Here is a 9,957-nt window from a genome sequence, read left to right on the forward strand (position 1 = left end):
ATATATAATATATATATATAGTTATAGTTATAGTTATGCTGTTATTATGGTCCTGTTATTATGGTCCTATACGTGTTCTCAGGGTATACACTGCAGCCAGTTCGAACCACGCTTCTTTGGGGTCATTAGACGCTGGTGGCTCCCTAGCGGGCCCCTTAGGCGCCCCCATGGACAGCGGCGTGCAGTTTACCTGCGTCGCCATTGATGCGGGGGGCGAGCTGTTGGTTGCGGGGAGTCAGGGCAGCTGTTTTTCTGCTTTTGTTTGGAGTGTACGGACAGCGAAGCTGCTGGAAGAACTCACGGGGCACGAAGCCCCCGTTGTCTCTGTGGCATTTCACCCTCATCCCGACAGACAGGGGCTGCTAGCTACAGGCAGTTGGGACAAAAGCGTTAAAGTGAGGCGGTGACATAAGTGGTGCTTGCTGTGTATATACCCCACCTGTACCTTCTCCATCTGTACATTTGAGCCTCGGGGAAACCGTTGTTTTGGTGCAGAGACAAGGTTCAGTTATTAGTCTTTAGCGCTCTGGATCTGTGCTTAGGTGTGGGACATTCTGGGCCGGCGAAGTCGAGGAGGGGCGCCAGAGACGCTGCTGCAGAGCGGAGGGGTGCAGTGCCTGGCCTTTGAGCCTCAGGGCAGGGGTATGCTGGCTGTAGGGGGAGACGGAGGCAAAGTGTCTCTTTGGGATGTGGACTGGGGAGAGGAGGGAAACCTGAGCACCATCGAGTGCCTCAGAGATATTCAAGGAGGAAGGCGTGTCACAGACAGAGTTGCCAAAAACGCATGGGCTACCAAAGAGAAGAAAGTAAAACTTTTCCTCCTAAACCCTTAACACTAATCTGTGCCTAGATATGTTGATGACGCGCAAACGTTATTCTGCTGTGCTTGAGGACAGAAGGATATGCATTGTTTCCGTCTGTCTTTGCTCTTGGCCTCGGCGTTCGTGTTTGCTGTTAGCTGTGCCATTTTATTTATGCCTATCACCTATCAAGGTCTTCGGTTGGAGCATCTTTCCTTCCCCTTTGGATCAACATTGTATCTCACGTTCAGCTGCTTTTCTGGCGTTTGGCTTTGTGCTTCTGCGTCATTGTTGAGCAGTTGTCCTATTATGGCCTTCGCCTTTCGCTGCCCAGCGTCTTATATCGTCATCTGATCTAACTGTTGTTTTCTTCATTTTCGACTTGTGTCTTTCCCTGCATATCTGTCTTTTCTGTTGGTAGCCATCTTTGTGTTCTTTAGGGGGACGTTGTCGTGCTGCCTTCTCTGTGCGTCTCTCCAGCATTTGCATTTTGCGTTTTGTGGGCATTCTTGCTTGAATGCCGCCTGAACTGTTTGTTTGGCGTTTTGGGGGCAAGGACTGCACGGCATTCTTGCCGTGTTTTGTTTTTGTATGTTAGCGTGTTCTTCGTGTTCTTACCCGCCGCACGTTCTCTCTTCTCCGGCGTCTGTCTCTGCATGCAGAGGGTAATGGGATTGATGGCGGGCTTAGATTTGAACTGCAGCGTGTCCACTTTGTGCTTCTCGCCTTCGGGTTCTTCTCTCTTAATTGGCAGTCTCCACTGTCCCAAAGTTTTCCTATACGACATCGAGGCTGGCACCCTGACAGCTGCCTTCCTTTTGACTTCCAACTGTCTCCTCGAAGGCATTTTCCGCGAACTTAACTCGAAATACATTGCAGACGATGGTATGTACAAACCCAGCGCCAGCTGTGCATACGCCAGAAACAGCACAAACCGCTATCCGCAACACAGGCAAGCACCTCCCACCACACGGTCATCGAACGCGTGCAGCGTAATTCAGCCAGAACAACTTAGGGGCTAGGGTCTATATGGTGTGTAGGGGGGGCCATTTTGCTCTGCAGGCACCCCTATCCAGGAATACGACTTGTCAGACGAAGAAGACAATTTTAATGAAGGGGAGAGAGAAAGGAAGAGAATTCGCAGTGTGAGCCCACAAACCAACTTGTACGACCCTGGGTTTTAGCTTATAGGATCAACGGTTTAGGGTTCTAATGCTCCTGCGGTCGTTAAGCGTTCGCGGTTCTCTGGATAAATGCCTGATGCTTACTGTTTTGATTCCATTCCCGTTCTTTTCGCCTTAAGATGCGTTGGTCTGTATTGTCCACGAGCTCATTGTGACGCTGCTGCACAAGCAGCTGCAGCTGCTGCAGATCGATGTCATAACGACCAGCCTGCTTCTGCGTTCCCTTCCTGCGCAGCACCGAAGTCTGCCAGGTGTCATGATGGGGGACTTAGCTGCGAAGAACGACAGAGTCTTCTTAGTGCATGCTGTCGCGTTCTCGGGAGACAGCCGTTCCTTCGCGGTCGCCACATCTCACGGGCTCTACATATACAGCATAGATCTGCAGGTAGAGTGGGCGGCACACAGGCACACCCTCTGCAAAATTCAACAAGACAGCCTCGAAGGCAGACCTGTATATAACGTTTTTGCTGCACATTCAATGCTCTTCTGTATATGTAAAATATTATTATGTTAGAGGAAGCCTTGTGGAGTTCTACGGGTTAGGGCCGGGTTTTGCGGGTTCTCGAGCTTCGGGTTCAGTGTTTAGACCATGTTGTTCTTTTGGGGCTTGCTTAGGGGGGCCTTATTGGGAACTACGGCATCACGGAGTTAGGCTCAACGCTGCCGTTCTTAACGCGAAATGTGACGATGAGCAACATATCCAAGGCGCTGGCAAAAGAGGAGTTCGCCAAGGTGTGTAGACACCGGACTTGTGTTGCTGTGACTATCTCCTACGGCGTCTGTCTGTCTCTGTGGTCGTCTTTCTTGTTATCCTCTCTCTCATGAGAAAGTTTCCCCTGCATTAATGTTTGTTGCTGCATTCGTAGGACCTTTAAAATTGTCTTAGCTTCTGGGGTTTGCGCTGGATCTATGTCTACCTCAGGCATTCCTCTTTGCTCTGGTGGCCAACAACCTGCCGACCCTGTTGTGCGTTTACGAAAAGATTCCGGCTTCTTCAGTCCCCCTCGTCTGCAGCAGTTTGTCTCCTGCTCTGTTACCTTCCCTCCTCCTCTTCTTGCAGACAGTTTTGTCTCCAGATGTTCAAGTTGGCACCCGGCACCTGCAGTTTCACCTTCTCTGGCTGAGCTGCCTTCTCAAACTCCGCATGCACGTGTTCCAGGGTACGTTTCAAGCTATCACGTAGAACCTGAACACGAATGTTTAGGTAGGCGTGCAGCTCTAATGGCGCTATCCTCTTGGGAGCCATACATGGCAGAGTGTTCCCTAGCTGCGCTGGTGGCTAGCTGCTGCTGGCTATCGTGTAGCTACGGTTAGGTACTGGCTGGATACGACCAGCAAGATCTGCTAAGGGGCCTGTAATTTGCATTATCTTCTCCCTAGGATTTAGCAGTACCGTGGCAATTCTTAGAGGATCATTTCTGACTATCCTTGGCATCTCGTTTCGTTTTGCTGAATCCGGCCTGTAGTGTTTCTGTATAGGTTGCTTTTCCCATTATATAGCTTCTCTGTGTCTTCGCCCTCTTGTATTCCTTGTGATGCGCTTTAGGCGAACTCGGAAGGCTGTGGGCGGAGACAAACGCTGATAAAAGTGGCAGCGCAGACCATAGCAGAGCGGAGTCCTTCACCCGCCTTTCCCGTAAGCCACCGACCCGAAACAACACACCCTCTAGGATGTGGGAGGCTAGTGTTCTCCTGTTCCCCTTAAGGCTCAACTGAAACGCGTGCATGCGGGAGTGGTGGGGTAATGAGGTGCACGTGCACCGGAGTTGTTGCTGCAGCTTGCGTGTGCATGCAGCATCATGTGTATATATTTGTGGTCTGTTTCTGTCCTGTGATTTGTTCGTGTGCTGTTGCATCTGAAGGCATTTCTGTGGATCTGAGGACCCTCTTTTTGCTCCTTTTGCGGCAGCTGCAGCAGCAGCACGCCAACTTGCATGCGACCTTCGCCTCGAATTTGGGCACTCTTTCTTTCCTCACTGCAGCAATGCGCAACAGACGAAAGCCGCTCACCGACAGTACTGCTTGCAGCGCGTGAGTGTACCACCAATGAGCCTACCATGAGCGCCTACCTTTGGCTAGCGTGCTACCCAGCCCTCCCTATGCCTGCCAGCTAGCTCCCGGCCTGGCTGTGGCTAGCTAGCTGTGGCTATATTGGTTCGTCAAGTGTCCGTGACGGATGCTCTTGCGGGCAAGCAGCTGCTGCATGCAAACAGCAGACACAAATGGAATGGCATGCAGCCTATTGAGAATAGATTGACGGTATCGATTTCAGCACCTGCTGTGACAAGTCCAAAAGACGATAGAAATAAAAGCGGCTGCTGTTGCAAAATAAACAGCAGCGGCTGCTGGTGCTGCAGCACCTTCAGGTAGAGAGCGCGACTACCTAGACCCAGGGGGACAAAACTTCCGCATATTTGGCTGCTGGCTGAAATTAACCAGTTTTCTGAACAGAATGTCCAGCTCTATGTAACGCCTGCCTACGCCCGAACCCTCTTCGGTTGATAAGGATATAGTGTTCAGAGGTTCCTGCAATAGAATGCTGTGTTTAATCGTACCCTTGGTTTCAGTTATTAGGCCCTTTACCTTAATAAAAAGGCATCCCTACAATCCTTTATTCAGAACGCTGTGCAGCTGCAGGTTAGCCTGTTTGTAACACACGATTTGGTGACGTCTGCTCCTTCCACAGACACTTTCGCCACTAATATTCTACTCTGCGGTGTGTCATTAATAATGGCAACAATGGCAACAAGAATAACAATGTTGTTATTACTACTCCAACAAAATTGTCATCATTTTTATTACTAAGAAATATTCATCTTAGAAAAATGGTCATAATTTAGGAGCTCTTACTGCGTTCTGATCACGCTGGTGCTGTTCCGCGACTTCCGCTGCAAAGCTACGTTTCAAAATTTGTTCGTGTGACAATATTACTGAATGGATGCATATGAGAATATGGATTTGTTTATGCATGCTACACTATCAAGGGCATGCCATGCAAGACACCAGTGCAAAGGCCCCAACACAGGTCTTTCCTGGTCAAGGGGGCCCAACTGATGATGCTTATTGCTGCACCATCTGTCTATCCGCCTGCAGTTCGAGGTATACAAACATTTTTAGTGACCAAAATCAATATATAAAGACAAAGTTAAACTGTTGTCCCGCCCTGGTAGTGGACTCGGGGCCCCCCGGGGGCCCCTCCCTCCCTTCACATGCCACTCCGCCAAAAGATGAAAACGCGAACCCTGTCAGCGCATGTACTTGCGACACTCTTCTTGATTATTAGCCTGGAACGATGCCTCACGACCACAGCTTTGCTGAGGGCCCGCACGGGGCCCCCAACTTGGGCTTTGAATGGGGCCCCCAAGGGGGATCCCAGAGAATCTCACTTGCAAGCCTTCACAAACGTAGGCTCTTCTACTCGGCTTGCTGTTTGCGGTGAAGACAGGTGGAGTGTGTGCCTGAAACGAGCTCCTCCCTGTTTTGTAGATAAGTGCCTTCGGGGACTGGTGAATGCTGGCGAGACGCCGCATGATGCACATGCTGCTGCTGCCGCCTCGGGAGACAGTGCTGCAGTGGCAAAAACACATAGGTGTCGCCCTACTCATGTTGCCTTTCAACGCTGCAGATATCCAGCAGTTTGTCGTTGCACGAAACGTAGCAGCAGCAGCAGATGCAGCTGCAGCAGCATCAGCAACAGTGCTGAGTCTTCCGTAGACAGCAGCAGGAAAGACAAGAAAATAAAGAAGAGCACATGCGACAAGAGGAGAGGCAGTATTCGAGGTTTGGGTGTATCGGCAAGCGCTTGCATATGTGAAGCCGCCGCTGCAGCAGCAACAGCCAGCGGCTGCGCATATCCTCCTGGGCCCCCCCTTGTTTTGCGTTTTGCCCCAAGTCCCACAGGCCTGCTTCACGTGGGCGGGGCTCGCACTGCTCTGTTTAACTATGGGCTCCTGCAGGACCACCGTCTTCACAAGGGGGCCACCGGCGGCTCCCCTGGCAACAGGGCTTTGCAGGGTCGGGGCGAAGGAGGGAGAGACAAAGGAGACAGATTCATTCTAAGGATCGATGATACAGACGCAAGCCGCAGCCAACGGCAGATGGAAGCGGCTCTCATTGAAGACCTCCAGTGAGACGCTGTTGCAACATCCTTCTTGATCCTTCAAGGGCTATGTGTAGGGTTTAGGGCTTTCTGTTTAGGGTCTAAGGTTTGGGCTTTTATTTTGTTTCAGGTGGTTAGGCATCAAATGGGAGGAGGGCCCAGATGTGGGTGGCTCCAGGGGTCCTTATAGGCAGTCCGAGAGGCTAGAAATATATCAGTAAGGCCTCCAACTCAAGCACACGCAACGTGACTGCTGTTGCCTGTATGGGTGGTGCTGCTGCTGCTTTCAGTTGTCATTGATACTGCTGGTGTTCCGGGTTACTTTAGTCGCAGCTAAGATTCAGGGTGGGTCTCCTCACGCTGTTGCCGTTGCACGTGCTGTTGCTCTTCCTTTTGTTAATTTGGTGATTTGGGCTCGACAGACAGCAGGGACGACGGCTTCTGGATAAAGGACTGCTGTACAAATGCTTCTGCAGCAGAGAGAGACTGTTGCAGCTGCGTCGGGAGGTATGCCAACAGTTGCCGCTGTTCCTGCTGTGCCCAGTTCTTGTGCTGTTGCTGCTAAACCAGCTGCTGCTGCTTTTTCTCCTGCAAAAGCTGCTCTTGCTGCACCTGATGTTGTTGCTGGTGTTGTTACTGCATTTGCTGCTGCTTTTCCCCCTGTTGTTGCGGGCATCGCTAGTGTTGAGCAGCCCCGGCGTGGCACGGGTGTTGCGTTTGCGATTACCGTCAAGAGTTTAGCGCATAGGGTTTAGCGTTTAGGGCGTACGCTTCGCTGCGCTGTGTTTGCAGTGTACGCAGCATGGCCTGCCCCCCCGATATGATGGAAAGTGTCGTTCGCTGGATCCGCAGCAGGCAGAATTGTTTGCTGCAGCGGGGAGGCCCTTTACCCTCAGATTCAAGTACAGCTGACTTGTTGCTGCTATAGTTCTTGTAGTAGCAATAGCTGCATTCCATTGTGTCTCTTTGTATGCTTCGAAAGGCGCCTATTCTATTTGCTGACCGTCGGAAGGTCGCCCCCTGTCCGTGGCACGGATGGCTGCTCTTACCGTCCGCTGCTGTTGCTGCTGTTGTTTCGGTGCAGGACACCGGCGGAGCCTGAGGCGGTTTGTTTTACGGACCTCGTGAGGGGTTTCGTGCGGCTCTCAGTGCAGCAGACTGCAGGGGATTTTGTTTGCTTCAGAGATGCAGCAGGTGCTCCATCTTTGGGGGTCGCCGGTGCTGCAGGTTCTCGTGAGGAGGCTGTGGAAGGCCCCAGTGCCACCAAAGAAGGAGCTGTGTGGGGAATACCCGTATACAACTTCTGCGCTGCCGTCGATGACTGGCTAATGGGAGTGACTGCCGTCGTCCGGGGAGAAGAACACATCCCAAACACCGTGGCGTGAGCTTAGGTTTCAGAGTAGAGGGAAGAGGGTCTAGTTCCTAGGAATGCAAGAGGCAGCAAATAACACTGGGCAAAACCTAATTCTGGAGAAGTCACGTTCTCGGGAATTCCTCAGGATATGGCTTTGGGCGGTTTAGGGCTTAGGATTTAGGGTTTTGGCTGCTTGTGTTCCAGGCAGATACTGGTTGCTCGGGCCTTGGGTGCCCCTGTGCCTCTCTTCTGCCATCTGCCAGTCATTGTCGCGAAAGAGGGAGGCAAAATCAGCAAGCGCAGACAGCAGCAGCCTGCCATCAGCAGCACCAATAGCAGCAACAGGAGCAGCAGTAGCAGCAGCAGTGACTACACGATTCGAGGCATGCGGCTGCGCGGGTACCATCCAGAGGCCGTCGTGGACTTTTTAAGGGGCCACCACACCAACGATGGGGGGAAGCAGAGGTTCGCACACACCTCAGTGGAGGCACTTCCACTTGGCTGTGTTCTGGTTTGACACTTCATCAGCAACCAGAGGGAAATGTCTCTAAACACCCACATAGCACAACTCAAGAGACACTCGCAGCGCACCAAGTCAGCATTTAGGGTGTACGGTTTTGCGCTTTCAATGTGATGCTCAGCGACAGGCCGTCTTGGCTGAGCGCGGTGGGCAAAAGCGCCTTTTGTTTCGATGACGTTCATCTGAAGTTTGCACACAAGCAAAAGATACGGCAGGTGATCGGGCAGTTGGTTGCTGTTGCTGCTACTACTGGTCCAAGGCGTGTGACATTGCGAGGAGCTGTAGCACCTCAGCTTCTTGCGGAACATCCGCCATTGTTGCTGCTGGCGCTGCTGCAGCTCTTGCAGCTGACAGATTGGGGTGTTTCTTACTGCTTCACCTGCCACTGCTGCTGCTACGGCTGTTTGCAGCGGACAGCTTGGGGGGGTATTGTTTAGACTGCTTTTTATGGATTTGCCTTCAACATCGCACTGAACCAGTGGAGGCCAAAGCCTGGATTGTAGTGTTGAGAGTGTGGTTATTGTGGTTCATGGTTTGCGCGCAGCTGGCAGCCAGCCCCAATGCCGAGCCGCTGGTGCATTTCTTCTTACAAATTATCGCAATGGCCTCAGATGGCTGTCCAGGCGCTGCGGTTTCCCTTCAACATGCAGCAGCAGCACCTGCTCTGCAGAGCATCCAGCGGGAGGCGCCCGTTTCTTCGGATATTCATGGGTGCAGCCAGCATTTGTTTGATTTCATATCGTTGGCTGCTCGTTTGGTGCTGCCACAGCACATAGTGCCTGCTGCTGTTGTTGCTGCCCTGGGCGAATACCTTACGGGGGGGCCACTCCAAGTGGTGGATGCCCTTGGGGACCACCAAGGCCTTGCTGCGGTGTATGGCGGGCTGGCTGCCTTTCGAGGCGTCGCTGCCGCGGTTCTTAAGTCGCGCGAGCTGTTTGCAGGTCTCTCTACTGTCTGTACTGGTCCAGAAGAGTGTGCAGGAGACGGGTACGAGAGGATACAGCACCATCCAGAGCAGCACCTTGACATCATGCAGCAGTTTGAAATCTGGAAGCAGCAGCTGCTGCTGCAGCTCCAGATAAGCAAGGCAGAGCTGCTGCGGTTGCTGAGAATATCCCTGACGGGAAAGGACACAGGCCTCCCCTTGTTGCAGCAGGTGAGAGGGTTTATTACTTCGCCGCGTCTAATTCTTCCAACAAGTGGCTGCACTCAAATTCGTTTCTGTATTACCTGCATCGAAAGCTCAGGCAGCGGAGAACGAGACCCATCGGGAGCTAGAGGAGTTGCTTGGGTAGCTTACAAGCAACTCTAACTCCTTTCTGTTACCCTCTTACTGAATGTTGAACCTAAGATTCGTTTCCGTGCGTTTGAATCCCAGCTGTATGCCTTGGGCTGTGTTTTTCTCTTGGGTTTGTTTTGTCTTTTGCACTTCAATTTGCAGCTGCAACTATTGAAGAGGGCGGAGCTCGCGGGCCTCCCGCCGCTGCCTGCGGCGGCTTCATGTAGCAGTGAAGGAGACAGACAAGGAGACAAGATGAGAGACAGACAAGAAGACAACAGCAGCAGGACAGGAAGTGACACGCAGAGAAACAGTACCCCCCAGAGCAACTCGTGCGGCCATAGACACCGGGGGGTGCTGTGGATATCCAGGCAGAAAGTGAAGACACTGCAGCAACGCCTGGACGAACTGCAGCACGTGCTAAAGGAGCTCTCTGTGCACGCCAAGCCAACCATAAACGCAAACGCCTAGTTACCCCGAAACCTACAATATACGCAGCACAACAGCAACAGCCCTAAACTAGAGCTGCCCTGTAGCCTCCGCGGGGGGCGAAGAGGCAACGATGTTTCTGTCCACCTTTCTGTTCCGCCTGCTGTCTCGTAAGCAGATAAGAGAATAAAAGGGGCCGAAATGGGCTCCAGTGGTTCAATATATGCTGCCATATACGTATCTCCTATAGCACACAACTATACAGCAAATGCTGGAGCAACAAAGGTTGGTC

General features: G+C 52.1%; 1 protein-coding gene across 1 annotated transcript; it reads left to right on the forward strand.

Moving 5' to 3' along the window:
• Window positions 1–82: 82 nt before the first annotated feature.
• On the forward strand, window positions 83–9,707 carry EMWEY_00049700 (glutamyl-tRNA synthetase, putative; the record flags this gene model as incomplete). The annotated part of the gene is made up of 20 exons (XM_013479523.1): window positions 83–395; window positions 543–642; window positions 1,399–1,465; window positions 1,555–1,685; window positions 1,863–1,945; window positions 2,220–2,369; window positions 2,600–2,716; window positions 2,907–3,144; window positions 3,531–3,620; window positions 3,847–4,015; window positions 5,268–5,388; window positions 5,941–6,110; window positions 6,214–6,300; window positions 6,506–6,590; window positions 6,876–6,985; window positions 7,168–7,464; window positions 7,642–7,902; window positions 8,079–8,172; window positions 8,502–9,113; window positions 9,399–9,707. Coding segments are annotated over 20 exons (3,604 nt in total), but the record flags the coding sequence as incomplete, so codon positions are not given.
• Window positions 9,708–9,957: the final 250 nt, after the last annotated feature.

This window comes from Eimeria maxima, genomic scaffold, assembly GCF_000499605.1.
Source record: "Eimeria maxima Weybridge genomic scaffold, Emw_scaff1193, whole genome shotgun sequence".
Classification (NCBI taxonomy): Eukaryota; Apicomplexa; class Conoidasida; order Eucoccidiorida; family Eimeriidae; genus Eimeria; species Eimeria maxima.